At 50.3% G+C, this 19265-nt stretch overlaps 1 protein-coding gene across 1 annotated transcript in view; it reads right to left on the bottom strand.

The window, feature by feature from the left end:
• Positions 1 to 288: 288 nt before the first annotated feature.
• RXRA (retinoid X receptor alpha) overlaps positions 289 to 19265 on the bottom strand; it is a 108013-nt gene continuing 89036 nt past the window's right edge. Inside the window, exons 6-10 of the mRNA XM_074556567.1 lie at positions 16702 to 16831; positions 12610 to 12742; positions 10057 to 10148; positions 8265 to 8370; positions 289 to 4871 (exon numbers count right to left, since the gene is read on the bottom strand). Coding sequence (XP_074412668.1) covers positions 4724 to 4871; positions 8265 to 8370; positions 10057 to 10148; positions 12610 to 12742; positions 16702 to 16831 — 609 coding nt within the window. The 3' untranslated portion in view covers positions 289 to 4723. The remainder of the gene's footprint in view (positions 4872 to 8264; positions 8371 to 10056; positions 10149 to 12609; positions 12743 to 16701; positions 16832 to 19265) is intronic.

The raw sequence follows: 19265 nt of genomic DNA, 5'->3' as shown, positions 1-19265 counted from the left end.
CGAGCAGAGCTGGGGCTGCTCCTTCCTTCCTCCAGCCGGGATTTCCTTGGATTTGCAGTGCCTTGGAATGGGGACCCTGCTGGGGACACCCCCAGTGAATAACTTGAATAACTCCACACACACCAAGAACAAACGAGGACTTGGACTGGGTTATATTTTAAAATGCTCATATATTTTCTTTTTTTTTTTTTTCTCCTTTTTTCTTTTTCTCTTTTTTTTTTTCTTCTCGTATTTTTTTCCACATTTCTAATACAATTGTTCTCAAAATACTGGCGGTTCCAGCAGCAGTTCTTTCTTTTTGTTTTTTTTTTTTTTTCTCTCATTTTCTTTTTTTTTTTTTAACCTTTTTTTGTTGTTGTTGTTTTTGAAGTGAATAATAATATACGGTAGTGATTTCACAGTAAAACAGACCTGCAGGAACGCCAGAGATACGTGACAAAAAGACACCCCCAGACCAGCCCTCCCCCTCCCTCCCACCCCCCTCCCATCCCCAAAAAAGATTTTGGAAGTGGGGGGGAAAAAAAAAAATAAAAAGTTCATTCAAAAAAATTATTTCAAAAGAGATTTCATATAAAGCCTTTAAAACACGGTCAGAAGTTTCTCCCTCTTCTCCAGATCCCTGTGGCTGAACATTTACAGAGAGAAAGAGAGAAAAAATAGAGAGAGTTTATAACAATCTCTGTAGAAGAAACAAAACAATCCAGGAAAGAAAATATCCAAGGATACGGTAAGGGATAAAATTACATTTGTACAAAAATAGATTTTTAACTTTATTGATGCTTTAGATATTTTTTTCCTTATGTTTTATCTTTTTTTTTTTGTCATTCTAAATTTTAACGTCTTTTTTTTTTTAATCTATGTATCCCATAGCCAAGGCATCCATCACTAAGTATTGGGAATTGCTAAAGCTATTCTTTACTCCAAACCACCTGCTTAAAACAACGAAAAAAAAAAAAAAACCAAAATAAAAGAGGAAAAACAAAAGAAAAGAAGAAAAAGGAAACAAAAAGAAGAAAAACAAAAAGGCATCTTAAAATAGATGCAGTTCCTTTGACTCGAGGAATAAAATCCAGATTTGGCATCTGCCAATTCGGAAAGGGATTCAGATACAATGGGAGCAAAACACGGAAAAAAACCAAAATAAAAAGCGAGGAAAAAAAAAAAACACCAAAAAAAAAAAAGAAAAAAATCGACTTAAACCACAAAAAGCCAGGAAAAGTCTGTAATTGCTACAGTTCTCTAAGTGTACATGTGAGTGGGGTATTATACAGTGTCGATATCTACAGTACATACACGGACACACGGACACCCAGCCAGCCCAGCCTGCAGGGATGGGGACAGCACAGCCACCAGCCTGGCTTTGGGGACAGCACAGCCACCAGCCTGGCTTTGGGGACAGCTCCCAGCCTTCTGTGGGCTCAGCAGCTCCCCAGCCTGTTTTTGGGGTCAGCAGCCCAGCATGGTTTTGGGTCAGCAGCTCCCCAGCCTGTTTTTGGGGTTGTCAGCTCCCCAGCCTGTTTTTGGGGTCAGCAGCCCAGCCCAGGGCTGTCCCTGCTGCATGGAGGGCTCATCAGGGCCAGGGCTCAGCACTCCCACCCCCCCTGACAGCCCCAAGGGCACTCGTGGGCAGTGCCAAGGGAAGCTGGGCATTGCCATGGGGGGTTTGGGATGTGCTGCACTGGGTATTGGGTATGGGGTGGGTGGAATGAGCGTTGAGGGGTGCAGCAGCTGGCTGAAAGGCTGATGTTTGTGCTATCTTTAGAAAATTAAAGATTGTCCCATCAACAAAAAGGAATTAAAAATAAACATTACACATAGATCACCCGAGTGGAAGCAGATTTTTGCAAGAGCACTGAGAGCTGGTGAAACCCACGTCCTACCTCTCCAGGGAATAATGTGCCTTTTGTTTTCCTTCAGCCACGCTCACCTCTCCACACTCAGCCTTATCGTGATGAGGACAACAACAACAACAAACACAAGCCCAAAGTGAAAAGAATACAAAGGAAAGGCTCAAACTCATGCAAAGCTCGTTGCTTTAAGGCTGCTCTGGCTGCTCCCAACACACAAAAGCTTCTCCTTCCCACGGGAACGGCTGGGATGAGGATGGAGGGGGCTCAGGGAATCCCAACTCCCTTTCACCAGCTGAGAAGTGAAATCCCCAGGACAAGGCTCAGCCTTTCCCAAAATCCCCTCCACCAAGGACATGGATTGGGGCTGGGCTGCTCCAGGAGGGAAACTGAGGCACGGGGATGAGCTTGGGCCCTGCAAAGCCTCTCCCTTGGCTTTGTATGGTGGGATGGGATGGGATGGGATGGGATGGGATTGCATGAAGACTGGATGACATGAGATTGGATGGAATGAAATGGGACAGGGTGGGATGGGATGAGATGGGGACAGATGGGAAAAAAGGGGATGGAAGATGATGGAACGTGACAGAATGGAAAGGGATGGGATGAAACAAGACGGGATGAGATGAAATGAGATGAGACTGGGATGGGATGGGACGGGATGGGATGGGATGGGATGGGATGGCAGCTCCCACTGTGCCCCCACAGCACCCAACAGCCCCTCCCCAGCGACCCCCCAGGAAAAAAGTGGCTCAACCCACCAGAGACCAGCAGGTTTATCCTAGTGCAACATCCACCAACCTCCCCAAATCTTTTCCTTTGTGCCCAGCAAGTCCCAGGCTCCTTTCTGCTGGGGCCTGGGGGCTGCCCAGGGGCTGGGTGGGCTCAGGGCTGGGGGCTCCTCCACCTCCCTGCACCCCCCTGGGGCTGCGCCAGCCTGGCGCTGGCAGGGAACAGCCTGCTCGTGTTTCCTGGCACCCTCGCCAGATTTCATTTCTCCTGCCTCGTTTTCTTGGCAAATTCTTGCAGGGTGAAGCTGTTTAATAATATTTTCAGTGGCTTGCAGGCTGCTGGGGAAACAGAGCCAAGGCTCTGCCTGCCTCTGCCGATTCGCCACTTCGGGCCAGCCCCAGGGGGAGCTGCCACCTGAAATCCTAAATCCTCAGTGGTTTTTTTCTTATTTTGGAGCTGCAGGGGATGGAGCTGGGCACTCCAGCTGCCAGCTGGGATGGCAACAGGCAGATGGCAACGGTGTCCCCTCCAAAACAGAGGTGGGAGTGAGGTGCTGGGTGCTGCTCCATCCCCCTCCAGGAACAGAGGAGTTTTCAACCAGCTGCAAACCATGGGGAGCAAGAAGAGGATTTTTGGGACCTCATCCTTTGCTTTTTAAAGCACAGAGCACATGGAAGTGCTGGGGAAGCCCTTGGCCACAGGTACAGTGTGTCCATCCTGCCAAGGGGGGAAAACCCTTCCCAACATCCCTCATCATTCCCTCTGCTTTGTTTTTTCTCATGTTTTTGGTGGGGCTCAGGAGATGAGGAGGGAGGAGAAGGGGGATGCTTCCCTCACTGGCCACACACTCCTGGGGGAATCCCATCCCATGGGGCATGGGGCACATTCCTGTCCCTAACCCCCAAAATCCTGTCACCAAGACTCAAGGAAAGGGTTGTGCAAAAGCCAAGGTGCTTTTGGTGCTCTCAGAATCCCGGAGAGGACAGGGATGATGCTGCTGCCACATCCCCCACCCAGCCAGGCCCTCCCACCCCCACGGGGCAGATCCAGGGGAGGGGGAGCCCTGTTCTTGCTTCACCACTAATTAACAGCTGCAATTAACCAGCCTGGCCAAGCCCTCCCACTAATTGTTGCCTTGAAGTGTTTGGCAGGGCTGAAAGAACAGGAGCAGCCTCGTGGGTGAGCTGAAACCCCAAAACCCCAGAGCGGGGTCACGGTGGGATGCTGGGGCAGCACTGGGATGTACTGGGACAGCACTGGGAGGAACTGGGACAGCACTGGGAGGAACTGGGATGCTGTGCTCAGGCCAGGGGTCCCAGCAAGCCCCCAGGAGCTGGGGAAGGGCCATGGGGAGTCAGTGGCAGCCTTAAAGCAAGCACTGCAGCTGGCTCATGTCCACACCTTTGGGGTGGGCAGCGATGCCCGGGTGCCCTCCAGGGTGGCCAAAGGGCATCTCCTGTGCCACAGCCTCATGTTTTGGGGGGGGATTCAGCTCAATCCCAAATGCTCTGAAGTGGCAGGAGAAGGCTCTGTGCAGCCAGGGGTGACTCATTCAGGGGGCACGGCCTCTCCCTCCGCAAAGTAACTACCGAGACTACTAAGAATAGTTAGAAACCAAAAATAGAAATTTTTTCTTTTTTTTTTTCTTTTTTTTTTTTTTGTCTTCTTCTTCTCTTTTTTTTTTTTTTTTTTTCCAAAAAACTCCATCCTCTGAAAATAGCCCAGCTGCAAATCTGGCAGAGTCCAACCACTCCCCTCGAGGGGCTCATCCAAACCCCACTGCCCCCGAGGGCTGGCACCGTCCTTGTCCCCAGGGGAGGGCTGGGGGTGACACCAGTGACACCAGCCCCACGATGGCTCATCCCAAACCTCATGGCACGGCTGGGGAGGGGGCAGGGGTTGGTTGGCAAAGCTCTCTCCGCTCCCACTCCTCTCTACAAGTAGCACAGGGAACCAGCGAGCAGGTCTGGAGACGCAGCAGTGACAGCGAACGGACAGGGAGGAGGAGGAGGCCGGGGGTGCCCCGGAGCAGACGGTGCCTGTGGCCCTGGGGGCAGCAGGGAGGGACGGGCTGGGGCCGAGGAAAGCAGAGGAAGGGCCCCCAGGGAGCCCGGCCGGGCGAGGGACTGACCCAGCAGAGTTCTCTAAGTCATTTGGTGCGGCGCTTCCAGCATTTCCATCAGGAAGGTGTCGATGGGCGTGTCCCCTATTAGCTTGAAGAAGAAGAGGTGCTCCAGGCATTTCAGGCCGATGGATCGCAGCGCTGGGAGGCGGAGCAGGAGCTTGGCAAACCTGGGCAAGGGAGAAACAGCACGGTCAGACATCCCTGTAAGAGACCTGCATCCCTCATTCAGGCTCTTCCTAATGGTGCCCCACGTTGGGCACCACTCTAAGAGCCCGAATGAGAGATGTGGGACTCCAGGCAGCTCTCCGAAATGGAGTTTGCTGTATCCATGAGTTACAGCCACCCAGGGTTGGGGTGACAGAGCTGTGCCTACAGCTGTCATCCCCAGGAGACCCGTGTCCCTCATTCAGGCTCTTACTAATGGTGCCACACATTGGGCGCTACTCTAAGAGCCAAAATGAGGGATGGGGAACTCCAGGCAGCTCTCCAAAATGCAGTTTGTTGTATCCAGGAGTTACAGCAGCCCAGGGCTGTGGTGACAGAGCTGTGCCTACAGCTGCCAGCTCCAGCTGCAGGCAGGCCTGGAGACCCTGAGTTTGGGTTACAATGCATTATAGACTTTTCTTTTGGTTACAATGCATTTTATACTTTGGTTTTGGTTGCAATGCATTATATACTTTTCTTTGCTGAGCATCTCAATACAGAACAATCAATCTATACCATATTTTTTATCTATAGCCCATCATAACTACTATAATTACCACATTCATGTTACTGTTCCCCAATCACTACAAGTTAGCACATTACAGTTTAAGCTAGTACATTTTCAGTTTACTAGTACATTATTAGTTTAAGCTAGAAGTTGTTTTTCAGTTTTCTTGCAGTGGAAAATTCTGAGAGCTTTTTTCTACTTGCAGCTTTGCTGCCTTGCTTGCTGTGCTCTCTTTCTGCTTGGTAAAAGCATCTTCTTGTTTGGGGTGGGTTTATCCTTTGCTCTAAGCCATAAAAACCCCTTCTAACTCACACACCCTTTGCCTCCTAGGTTAGCCAGTGAGACTGGCTCAGCAATTCTTTTCTTCTATATCAAAACTTGCTTCCATCTCTATTCCTTCATCAGATTCTAAATTTAAAAATCTTCCTGTGAGAAATCTCATATCTGTGAGACTTGTCAAACTTTCATCCTTCCCAACACATCCCCAGGTGCAGCCCTGTCACTGTCATATTTTTTGGAAAAATCCTTTCGCCAGGATTTCTTCTTTTGGGAAGCTGAGAAGCCTCAGAGAAAAAGAAAAACTATATTACTTTGTTTGCTTCTTTTGTGTTTTGTTGTTTTGGACAATGTTTACCAACTGGTCATTGGTTTTATATGCCTTGGAGCAGCCCAGGTGCCACTGGATGTCACCTCCTTGTGTGAGCGCTCCCAAGACAGGGAAAAAGCCCTGGAATGGCCAAAGCAGGGTCATCTGCTTTTCCTGCTGCAAAATCAGGTCCTGAACAGCAGAAAACACACACAGAGACATGCACAAGCACACACATATTCTACATGCATGCACAATTCCCTCTCCCTATTTTTTTTTTTTAATTTTTTTTTTTCTGCTGAGCTGGCGAGAACGGTGGGAGCAGAGCCAGGAAAAACAAATCAGCCCTACCATCCCATTCAGGAAGTTTCACTTTAAACCAAACCAGATGATGGCTCCAGCCCTCGGATATGTTTAACTGTGAGATAACCAGCCCAGAGCACAACATGCCAGGGCTGGGAGGGGAGAAAAGAGCCCTGATTCCTGACTGCCTGAGGCTGCTGGGTGTCACGTAGGCACCCAGCCCTCCCTGTGGAGCAGCAGGGGCTGCAGGGCAGGATTTTTCCTGGGAATGCCTCTCTGTGCAGAAAAATTCCCTTTTGGTGTTTCCAGGGTGCTCCCAAGCTGCTGCTGGATGGGGATTTGGGGCAACTGGAAAAGAGGGAATTGCAGAAATCCCACAGCATGGAGCAGGGGTGGCTCAACCACAGGGAGAACTTGTCTGCAGCCCCAGCTGGTGAGCACATTGTGCCATGGGGCCAGCAGGATGCCCAGAGTTTGGGAGAACTTTGGGGAGCTCTTGTGCAACCCTGGCCCCCCCATCCCAGGGGTTCACCCTCCTGAGGCACCTGGGGTGGTGCCACCACTGCCCTGCACCTCTGAGGGATGCAGGGGGGCAGCAGGGCCCAGGCACAGCTCTCAGGACACCCTGAATGTGCAGAACCTCTCAGCTCACCAAGGATGGGTGTGAGCATCACACAAGAAGGTTCCCAGCCCAACGACACTCAAAGCCAGTAAGAGATTAAATTGCTGAGCCCCTGGTGCAGCTTCTGGGCTTCAAACATTCCCTCAAACACCACTAAGCACTGAGGCAGAGCCCTGGGGAGCTGCTGTGGATTGGTGCTGTCCCTGTGCCATCCTCTGTGTGTGCCAGGCTGCAGATCCTGCACAATGTGCAAAGCAAGAGGGAATCATCCAGAAGAGCTGCTGGCCATGATTCCCAAGGCAGCTCTCCTGGTGCCAGGAACAGCTCTTCTGCAATCCAGAGTCCAGGGTCTGGCCTGGATTTGCTCCAGAAATGCAGGTTAATAAAACTTTCTGGAAGAGAAGAGGTACCAGCCCTGCTCTGTGCCCTGTGCTCATCCCTCACCCCCCCTGCTCACCACAAACCAAACACACCCCATGGCACCCTCATCCTCACTCTGCCTGCCTCAAACACCCCAGAAATCCCTGCACAACACGCCTCTCTTCATCTGCCAGCACTCTGGGACCCAAAGTGGGGGAAAAACCAAATCCAGCCTCACTTCTGAGGGCACTCTCTGCCCACTGCACTCGCTGCTGTGAAAGCTCCCTTTTCATTCCATCATCCACATGAGGCCAGGAATGCAGGTGAGATGCAAATCCCAGTTGCCTGGGCTGTTTTCCCCCACCATTCATGCACCAGTAGCAGCTTCCAGTGCTTTGCTTGGTTTCTCAAGAAGCTGTCAGGAGCTGAACTGGCAGTTGCCAGCTCCAGGCTGTAACTGGGAAAATGCGCCCACTCAGCTCCGGAGCCGTCCAGGAACACATTCCTAATTCCCCCTCCCATTCCCAGCTGGATTGGGGGAGGCAGGGAGGGGAGAAAAAGAGCATCAATTGAGGCTTTCACTTCCCAGCAATGATGCTCATCTGCCACCGAAAATTAACTCCATGTGAGTCCTATTTTTGCTGCGGTTTCGCCAGCCGTGGTTTCCAAAAGGGAAATGATACCCCCCTTCCCACATGTGCTCATCCCACTGCTGGGGTAGTGGAAGCTGGGGCTCCTCAGGTTTGCCCACCTTGCTGGATTTCCTGGCAGAGGAATAAAGAGCTCTGTGCACTGCACACAGGGGAGGGTTTTTAGGGATGCTCAGAGCTGGAGCGGGTAGAAATGAGGGATTTATCCACAGGGAATCCCTGGGAACACAGAGCCCAGAGCAGAGAGGGGACTCTGGGAGCTGCAGCAGCCATGGCAGGGGGTTTGCAGGGGGACAGGGTGCACGAGGAGGGGCTCAGGGAGCTCACCTGCCGGGCTGGTCGGGGTATTTGTGTTTGCAGTAAGCCTCTAGTGACGCGTACACCTTCTCCCGCAGCGCCTCCACCTCCGCCGGGTTCGACAGCCCCTTGGAGTCTGAAAGGCAACAACCAAACATCAGCCAAACACCTCCAGCCAGAAACCCCTCCCTGCACTCCCTCCATCTCTTCCAGCCCCACCAAAGTGTGGCTGCAAGCTTTGAGCTCCAGGGATTTGGGGAGCACTCAGAGGTTTACCCTGCAGTTACGGATTTGGGGAGCACTGGAAGGTTTACCCTGCAGTTACGGATTTGGGGAGCACTGGAAGGTTTACCCTGCAGTTACAGATTTGGGGAGCACTGGAAGGTTTACCCTGCAATTACAGATTTGGGGAGCACTGGAAGGTTTACCCTGCAGTTACGGATTTGGGGAGCACTGGAAGGTTTACCCCACAATTACAGATTTTTCCTCATCTCACAGCCCAGCCCCAAATGTTTTGGCTCATTCCAGTGGTCCCAGACCTTCATTTGAAAGGGTTTAATTCCCCCTCCAGCCCCGGGCTGGTGGGGCTGAAGGAGAAGCCCCTGCTCTGGCACAGCCCCAGCACAGGGCACAGCGAGGATCTGTTTTTAGCAGGGTGAAAGGGACGGTGCAGAAATCGATATCCCCAAGCACATGTGCCACGGGAACCTCTCCAGATTCCCCTTCTTTGACCATAAATGGCTAATCCTAAATTACAGACAATAAATTACTGCTGATTACAAGGAGGGGGGGACTAAAAAAAAAAAAAAAAAAAACCCAAACTGGTCAAGAAGAAAAACAAACCCAAGAAATTGTAATAAACCCTGCTGGAACAGCATGGCCTGGCTGTGGTGGGAAAATCCAGGCAAGGAGCTGTGCTTGGGCACAAACTGTGCTCAGGGAGGGCAGGGATGGGGAGCTTTGTCCTTGGCTGCCATCTGGTTCTGCTCAGATCCACTCTGAAATCCAGAGAGCTGTGCAGGTATGTGCAGGCTGGCTCCTGGATTTGCTCCCTGGAATGTGCAGGAAAACCCTGGCACTGAACCTTCCTCATCCCTTGGGCAGCTGCTGAGAGGGAAAAGGGGGCAGTGTGACCGTCCCAGAGTCTGTGAAACTGTGGTCAAACATTGAAGGTTTTGTGTATTTTATGAGCACATCTCATGTCTTGTAGCCTCTCCAGGTCTGTAAAGGGCTTTTCCAGAAATGCAGGTAATAAAAGCCCGTTGGATGATGAGGTTGGGAAGCAGAGACAATTATTTCCATGCTTTGGTGTTGCTCTAATCCACATTTTTCTCTTCAACAACATCTAGATTCCACTTTTGTGGAATGTATTCCAGTTCAAGGACAATTCCCTCAAGCACCTGAACTTTCTTTTCACAGTCACTCTAAAAGGGGGAGAGCTGACAGGACAAGGGGGAATGGCTGTAAACTGAAAAAAAAGTAGGCTTAGATTGGATTTTGGGAAGAAATCCTTCCCTGGGAGGGTGGGGAGGCCCTGCACAGGGTGCTCAGATGGATGCCCCATCCCTGGGAATGCCCAAGGCCAGGTTGGACAGGGCATGAATCATCCTGGGACAGTGAAAGGTGTCCCTGCCCATGGCAGGAGGTTTGGAACAAGCTGAGCTTTTTAAGGTCCTTTCCAAACCAAACCAACTTTCACCCCTGCCTCCCTTCCTGCCCTAGAGCCCGTTGCTATTCCAACAGGGCTTTTTGGGGGGAAAAGAGGAGCCAGAAGGGCAGGAGAGAGCCAAGAGGGGCCAGGAGAGCAGAGCCAGGCACGCACCGGGGTTGAAGAGGACGATGGCTCGCAGGCAGCCCAGCTCTGTCTTGTCCATCAGCATGTCCCTCATTTTGGACACCAGTTCTGTCAGTACTCTGCAGAAGGACAGAGAAAGCACAGAGTCAGCATGAAATAACAATAAAAAAAAACAAAATGGAATTAAAAGCCCCAGGTGTCAGAGCTGAAGTGAGAAGCTCCGGTCACGTTTAACAAAGCTGGGGATAGTGCTGGTCTGTACCAGCTGAGGATGTGGCCTCATTTTCCTCCTCCATCAAAAAATAGCTCATTAGGAACATCAATAGTTCCTGTGAGATACAACAGGGACCATAAAAACCGCCTTCATCCATTCACTGAGAGGCTCTGGCACCTGAGAAAGCTGCCTAAAAATAAAAAATAACAATAAAAACCCACCCCAACAGGTACCTAAAAGTAATTTCCTCTGCCAGTAATTTTTATTGCTCCCTTTGCTCTTACTGAAGGTGTCGGTCTTGAAATATTTTCCACTGATTGCCCAGTTTTTCATGTTAGATCCTGCAGCAAAGTCATGATCTTGCACTTATGACCTCACAGGAACAAATGATGTCACCCAGGTCCGAAGAACAATTTCCTCACAGAGCAGAGCAGCAAAGGTGATTTGGTTTCAACTCAAGATGAGTCTCAGGGAGAGAAATCAGCATTTCAGCAGCATCTGGAGTCACACTGTGGGTCAAACACCCTGCAAGCCTGGCTTTAAAACACTTTCCCAAAGCCTGAGATTAAAGAGCCCTCGGGACACGCCTGTGGAACCTGCTGAGTATCGCTGGAGCCTTCTCATTGTGCAAATAAAATCATGTCTTGGTCCAATTAAAGATGAAAAGGAACAAAGGAGTGGCCTCCTCGTAACATTAGAAGGCACCTGGACCCCATGAAAGGGGCTTTGATTTGCACTGGGCAGCCTCCTCTGTGTTTGGGGCCATTGGGATTTTTGCACTGGGCAGCCTCCCCTGTGCTTGGGGCCATTGGGATTTTTGCACTGGGCAGCCTCCTCTGCGTTTGGGGCTGTTGGGTTTTTGCACTGGGCAGGCTCCCCTGTGCTTGGGGCCATTGGGATTTTTGCACTGGGCAGCCTCCCCTGTGCTTGGGGCCATTGGGATTTTTGCAGGTTTCAAGGAGGGGTTTTCTCCTTGTGTTTCCATGGGATGGACTCCCTCATCCCAGGCTCCTCAGACCCCTCAAGCAGGAATGGAGGCAGTTTGGGGTGGAGACAGGGATGGGGATGTCCAGGTGAGGTGGTTGGATGGAACCCCAGCCCTCCATCCCTGATGCTGAGGCAGGGATGGAATGAAGGACTGCAGCCTTCAGAAGGTGGATCAAAAAGCAATTAAATGAAAGCAGCAGGTTCTTTTATAATGTGGCTCACTAAGGTGAGACTTGATTGGTCCCAAAGTGAAAACCTCTCACACCATTGGTGAGCTATGAACAGCACACTCTGGAGAACCAGATCTATAAACAACGATTACAGAAAGAGAGAAAATAATTGTTTCAATTCTTTTCCCTAAGTTTCCCACTGTCATTGTCACATTTTCTGGAAAAATCCCTTTGCCCAGGATTTTTCTCCTGGAAAGCTGAGAAGCCTCAGAGAAAAAGGAAACCAATATTTTCTCATTTGCTTCTCCTGTGTTTTGCTGCTTTGGAATGTGGCTGGAGATTGTTCATCCAACAGGTGGTTGTTTCATTGGTTTCTGCTGTGAATTATTTTGACTTATTGGCCAATTATCGTCAAGCTGTGTCGGACTCTGGAGAGAGAGTCACGAGTTTCATTAGTATCCTCTAAGCCTTCTGTAAGTATCCTATAGTATAGTTTAGTTTAGTATTCTTTTAAATAATATAGCATCATAAAATAATAAATTAGCCTTCTAAGAAGAATATAGAATATTCTTCTTAAAATTCTATATTATAAACCCAGCTAACCAAACATTGTGCTGACAAGCAACCAATTATTAGTCAACTGTGACAGTGGCCACAGGGGTCTCAGGATGAGGGAAGAGACGTAGATCTGACTCCATGTTTCAGAAGGCTTGATTTATTATTTTAAGATATATATGACATTAAAACTACACTAAAAGAATAGAAGAAAAAGTTTTATCTCAGAAAGCTAGCTAAGCTAAGAATAGAAAAGAATGAATAATAAAAGTTTGTGTCTCAGACAGAGAGTTTAAGCTAACTGGGCTGTGGTTGGCCATTAATTCTAAACATCTAAGATGGGCCAATCACAGATGCACCTGTTGCATTCCAAAGCAGCAGATAACCATTGTTTACATTTTGTTCCTGAAGCTTCTCAGCTTCTCAAGAAGAAAAATCCTAAGAAAGGATTTTTAATGAAAAGATGTCTGTGACAGTCAACCACTAACTCTCAACTTCATCAAGGCCAGCCCATTCATTTCAATTAACTCCAACAAAGCTTATCTCTAACTAAAATCTTTGCTCCTCTAAAAATCTCTAAATTCCTTAGGTTTGTGTCTCACATGTCTCTGTGCTCGGAGGATGTGTGATCACAGCCATGGCAGCTCACCCTACCTGTCGAAGATGGCGCCGACGCCGGCGCTGTGGGCGCTGTTCCTGTGCACGTGCAGCCCCGTGGCCAGCAGGATCCCGTCCTTCACGGCGATGGAGCGGTGAGAGAAGGAGGCAATCAGCAGCTCGTTCCACCCTGGCCACGAGAGAAACCAGTGGGGCTGCAGGTTAGAGCTGTGGCATCCTTGGGAAGTCTCCTCTCTAACATCACCTCTGTAACAAGAGCCTTTCTTATGGATTTTTAAAAGTGACAGTGGATTGGAGGGTGACAGTGCCACCTCTCCAATGACACTGGACAAACCAACAGTCCATCAAATTTCTCTTCCTCCATAAAAGAATGCAAAACAATAAGTTATTTACAGAAAGTGTGTGAGAAATTTTGTTACAAGATTGTAAGCATCAGAAGGCTTAGAAAATCTTAAAAAATCCAAGTGACAAGGCTGCAGGTTAGAGCTGTGGGATCCTCAGGAAATCTCCTCTCTAACATCAGCTCTCTAACAGGAGCCTCTGGTGCAGGAACGTGGCTGGATGTGGGAAAGGAAGGAGGAGCCAGCTTTTTCTTGGATGTCAGGGAAAGGAAAAAAACCATCAGGAACCCAGTGCACTAAAAATAAAGCTAATAAGGGGAGCAGTTTCCTCTATAAACCGTGCAGACAGCGAGCAAACAGCTCTGCCTGAAGCTCCCCGTGGGTGTGGAGCCCTGAGCTCCCCTCTGTCCTCACCTCCCAGCACTTCCAGCCCGATCAGCATTTGCTATCAGCTCATCAGGCTCCTCCTCAGGCCACAGAAGTTCATTCACCAGCCCTGAGCCCTGCAAAGGGACCATGGAATCTCTGGATTTATTTGTGGGTTTGCTGTTTCTGCCGTGAAAATGCTGGGAGGGAGGGATTGGGTTTGTTCTCTGCACAGCCCCACGTCTGTGACTGGAAAACAGATTTTAGTCTTATCAGCTGGGCAGGCTGCTCTGGGATATGGGAAGGACATCCTCTGAGCCCAGACTTACAAGGAAGGGAAGGGAGGTGTGACCTCCACACCTTCCAGCTCCCCTTCTCCATCCAACACCTCTTCAATTCCTAAATCCATCACAGGCTGAGCTCAAGAATTCCTGAAACAAACCCCAAATGAGAGGAAATGCTGCCAAGCTTGAAGGGTGGAAATCTGGGTGACTTCCAGGCAGGAGCAGCATCTTCAGTAGGACAAGATGGGGTCTTCTGCAACACCCCTGGGCTGAACATGTTCTGGAATTCTGGTCCAGGATATTCCAGGATCTTTGGATATTTTATTCCAGGATATTTGGATTTAAAGGGTTTTTTTCCCAGGCTGGAAAAGCAACACAACAATATCCCACACCTCTGCTGTCACAAGAACTCATCTCACAGCCTGGAATAAACACAAGGCCCATGTGTGCTGTATTTACCTTCTGCTGCAGCCGTGGGTTGTGCCATCAGAAATGTTGACAAGGAATAAAGTTCACTCTTTCCTAAGTGGCCACAGGATGTTTCCACCCCAGCCACGGGAACATTTCTTTGGCTATTTACTGGGTGAGGCCTGGCACTTTCACAGGGATTGCAACACTGAAACCCGAGCAGGATGGAGGAGAAGGAGCCTGCAGAGCCCTGCTCCTGTGAGGAAGAGGAGCTCCCAGAGCCAGATCCATGGGAATTCACCACACACAGCCCCACAGCAGCTGCAGCCAACAGGAACCAGAGCTGGCTCTCCACACCCACTCCAAGCTGGGCTCATTCCACTGAAGGAGGGCTGGATTCATCAGCATCCTTCCTCTGGATTGTTCCTGTGCAGAGCTGGGATGTTTCAGCTGAAATGGGGAAGATTTTCCTACCTTGTCTTTTCTAAAGAGCTGCCAAGACAGAGGCAAGCAGGGAAAATTCACCATAACCACAGGCAGCAAACTGGAATTAGAGACCAACCAAGTGTCCCCTGAGAGTTCTGCATTTCAGCCAAGCTCTGGAGTGGCAGAGCAGAATTCTGTGATTCCTGTGACTCCTTTCTCCCCAAACAGGGTGGCTCTGGCTCCTCTGGGGCAGGGAATGCACTCTGGCTTTCCCAAAGTGCTGCCAAGACAGAGGCAAGCAGGGAAAATTCACCATAACCACAGGAGCAAACTGGAATTAGAGACCAACCAAGTGTCCCCTGAGAGTTCTGCATTTCAGCCAAGCTCTGGAGTGGCAGAGCAGAATTCTGTGACAATGTGACTCCTTCCTCACCCAGCAGGGTGGCTCTGGCTCCTCTGGGACAGGGAATGCACTCTGGCAGAGCAGTGGTCATTGTGTCACTCCATTTCTCTGCCAAGTTTCCCCACCAGCCCTACAAACCCAGCTGCAGGGATGTAACACAGCATCCTCTGCCAGGCTGAGAAAACATCAGGTTATTCCTGTCTCAGCTTGGAAACAAGAAAACTGGTGGAAAACATGCTTTAAAAAATCAGGTTTCCTTCCCTTCCCAACAGCTCAGAGAGGGAATGTTTTTAAATGATTCAGGATCTGAGGAGAGCTGCTGCACTGCTCCTCCAGAGCTGTGTGCTCCACTTGTTTTGCCTCCCAGGATGCCTGACTGAGGCTCTTAGCTGGATTTTAATGCTTCAATATTTCATGGGCAGCTGTTCTCAGCAGGCCACTCAATAAAACATTGAGCCACTGCTTGGAAGGTTATCTGAGGCCCTGGCAGAGGTGTGTGGAGCAGGGAGCTCCAGGGAGCTGCTCAGCAGGCTCAGGGCTGGAGGCACCAGGAAATTTGGGGTGTGAGGGGATTGGCAGCCCCTCTCCTGCTGTGGGGAGTGGGTCACAAACAGAGAACACAGGTCAGGAGCTCTCCAGCTCCAGTTTTCATCAGCTGCCTGCTGAAGAGAGAGGAAAACCTGGAGCTGCCATGGTGGGGCTGGGTTCCACTTCCCAAAAGGAAAAGGCAGAGCTTTGTCTGAGTCCAGCTTTTGCAGAAAGCCCTCAAAGATCCTCACAGAGAGGCTTCCCTGCTCATCCCCTTTCACAAGAAGCTCTAGAAATCCTCTTCAAACCCACACTTTGGATGTTCCAAAGGGCCCAGAGCCAGCTCTGGCAAAACCCATGGAGCACCTTCCCCCAGAGGCTGCAGGAGCCATCCTGGAAGGGAGCAGGACCCAAAAGTGAATCTGTGGGAAATAAAAGGAACTTTACCAAGGACTTCAATGTCCCTGGCTTACAAAGAGCTTCATGTCTCAAACTCATCCTCTCCAAGCTCTGCTCCTGTTTTTTGCCCTCCACAAGCTTTGTGCAGCAGCAGGAGCCTGAATTCACTGAACAAGGGAAGACCCTTCCTACAACCAACTGCTTCCACCTCCCAAATGCTGCTCCTGCTGCACAAGGAAATTTAAAATAAGCCCTGAGAGTTCTGTTTTCATCCTGGAAGGGTGCAGGATCTGGACAAAAGTGAATTAGGGGGAAATAAAAGGAACTTTAAAAGTACCAAGGACTTCAACATCCCTGGCTTACAAAGAGCTTCATGTCTCAAACTCATCCTCCCCAAGCTCTGCTCCTGGTTTCTTGCCCTCCATGAGCTCTGTGCAGCAGCAGGAGCTTGAATTCACTGAACAGGGGAAGACCCTTCCTACAACCAACTGCTTCCACCTCCCAAATGCTGCTCCTGCAGCCCCCCTGCTGTACAAGGAAATTTAAAATAAGCCCTGAGAGTTCTATTTTCATCTTGGTGGGTGGGAGAAGAAGTGAGATGTACTCTTCTCTCCTTTCTGGTTTTAATTATGATCAAACATTTCAGTCTGATGAAATTTCATGGGGGCCTGAGCCCAGCTTGGTCTTTCAAGCCTCAATTTGGGAGGAAGGCAGAGTTTAACTCCTTTGGTTTAAGCCACCCAGCACCCATCTCTGAGTTCCTCAGATCAGAGATGAAGCTGGGCCATTTTTCAGCAGATTGGATCCAATTCACCAACACTTCCCATGGAAAGGCTTTCAAAATCCTATTTAAAAGCCAAATTATCAGAGTCTATCAAGAATCAATTAAAGATTTTCAAGGTGCCAGGACCTAAATCTGAGGGTACAACCTGTCCCAAGGGGACACTGAGCACTGCCAACAGATGTCACTCACCTGCTCTGAGCAAGATGACCTGGTCATCCAGGGGCAGCTCGGAGAAGTGGGGGATCCTCTTGGCCCACTCCACCAGGGTGAAGAGCTGCTTGTCTGCTGCCTGGCAGATGTTTGTCACCGGGTCGTTGGGCTGCCAAAAAAAATTAAAAAATAAATTTAAAAAGAGATGGAAACACTTGGAAAAGGCAGAGTGAGGGAAAGGGAGGAGCAGCCTGCTGCCATCTCTGAGGTGGGTGTTATCACTCATAGGCAAAGGAAGTGATTTGGCTGCTCCACCACAAGGGCTGTAATTGTTTTTAGCAAGCCCCAACATGGGAATTGGGAGTGCTGAGACTCCATATCCATCACCCTGACTGATGAATCCTGGGGAAGGGCAGACTCCAGCATCTCCCAGCTCGATAAACCAGCACCAGAGGGGGCATTGCAGGAAAAAAAAGAAAAAAGAGAAAACCCCTTTCCTTTGAAATATTATCCAGTAACAGAAACCATCTGCTCTCGAGGAGGACAGTCAGCCTAAACACACCAAATCCCTGTTTAAAGGAACTGCTCACAGCTCAAGTGGATTTGTGATTAGGAACTGGAAGAGCCTGTTTAACCCTGGGGAAGGCTGAGCTGGCTGATCCAAGTGAGTCTGGAGGGTTTACCTCTGTGGACAGGGATGTATGAGCCCTTCCCATCTCCTTCAGTAATCCCTGCTGATATCCAGCAGCCTGCATGGTACAATTACCTTCTCTCCATGGCCTTAAAAGAGCAGTTTCCAAGCTGCAGGAGAAGTTGGGTTGCAAGGGGAAGGGTGTAAATTCAGAGGGAGAGCAGGCTGGAATGTCAGGGCAAGCTGTGGCACAGCCCCCTCCCAGGCTGGGCAGAGCAGAACCACACTGCCAAGTCAGCCCTGTGCCCCTCAGAGCCCTGCCCCATCCCCTGGCAGCAAACCCAGAGCTCTGTGCCTCAGTGGCCAACATCTCCCATTCTCCAGGCTTAAAATAGCCAGGATTTGGCACGCTCAGGGCACCTGCCCTGGAATTATTTCCACCTGTCATGTGCAGAGATGGATGGGCACAGACTGGCACCGCACAGGGATGTGCCCTCCCTGTCCCAACCCCTTCCAGCAGCTCCCCCAGGGCTGAAGGGCAGGGCAGTCTCACTGCCAGGGAGCTGGGGCTCTTCCCTGTAAAGGAGAGGTGAGCAGGGACTGGGCTTTTCCTGGGATTTACCCAGAAATGTGTGTGAGGAGGAACTTTGAAGGATTCAGGGTCTCACTGGGAATGTTGATATTCAGAGACAGGAAGGGACACCACAGACCCTGATTTCCCTCAAGACACCCCAGTTTGCTCAGCCAGGTGGAGAATCCTGGCATCCAGGTGAGGTGGGATGGGGATCACAACTTATGCTGCAGCAGAACCCAACCCTTGCAGCAACAAGGGCCTGCAGAGCTCTTCAAAAAGGGCAATTCAGGTAAATCAGATGTTTTTGCCAAAGCTTTCATCGGGGCTGGCTCCTGTGTAGGCTGTCACCATGAGCAGGGGCTCCTTGTTCCCCAGCCCTGGCTGTCCCTGACAGCACAAGCTGTCCCCAAGCCCTGGTGCTCCAAAGCCTCATCCTCGGCTTCAGTTCCACCTCAGATGGCAATTCCTGGAACCACCAGGGCCCTTCCTGGCAGAACCTGATCACTGGGGCACGAGAAGCAGCTAAAAGTGTCCAGAGGGCCCTGCCTGGCTCCAGGGCAGTGCTGGAAACGCTCCCTGGGCACGGAAAGCAAATCCCCTCCTGCAGTAAATAGCAAGGGCACCTGATCCTCCTGGAAAACTGCAGCCTGGAGGCATCTCCCACAAAATGGGGACTTGAAACCAGACATTCAAAGGCCGATTAAGACCTAATGGGGAGGACAGCTCTCAGTTACAGGCTTTGCCTTTTGGCCAGGAGCCTGTCCCAGGGCAGGAGCCCAAAGTGCCAAGGCATGGGGCAGAGGCAAAGCCACCCCCTGGGACAGGGACAAGCTACAGGCACAAGGACAAGGGGGAATGGATTTGAGCTATGAGAGAGTGGGGTTAGAGCAGATATTGGGGAAAAATCTTTCCCTGGGAGAAGGGAAGGAGACCCCCCCAGATGGCTGCTCCATCCCTGAAAGAGCACAAGGCCAGGCTGGATGGAGCTTGGAGCAACCTGGGATAGTGGAAGGTGCTTTTAAAATGATTTTAAGGTCCCTTTTAACCCATTCTATGTGGGAGACAAAGGTGCTAATCCCTAAATCACCCTGGCACCACCAGCTGGAAATGTCCCTGCAGGTCACCAGCCTGAGTGCAGAGGCACAAATCAAAGCACCCAACAGCAAACAGCTCGTGTTCTCCCTGTGCTTATCAGGGCCTCGATTTGTCTGCCTTTCCATCACCTGGGCTCTGGGGAAGGGCGGCAGCTCCCCTGTCTTCCCTCTCCTCATCCTGTGGTGGCCTCGTCACCGGGAGCTGCTGATCTCATCCATCTGCTAAACCTGCTACAAATGTCACCTCGTGCTTGACAATAACAGGGCATTTCAACAAGCCTCCTGCTTCTATTTAGATGCAACA

Source organism: Zonotrichia albicollis, chromosome 21 (genome assembly GCF_047830755.1).
Source record: "Zonotrichia albicollis isolate bZonAlb1 chromosome 21, bZonAlb1.hap1, whole genome shotgun sequence".
Taxonomy (NCBI): domain Eukaryota; kingdom Metazoa; phylum Chordata; class Aves; order Passeriformes; family Passerellidae; genus Zonotrichia; species Zonotrichia albicollis.
This window is presented reverse-complemented; position numbering and strand designations above follow the sequence as displayed.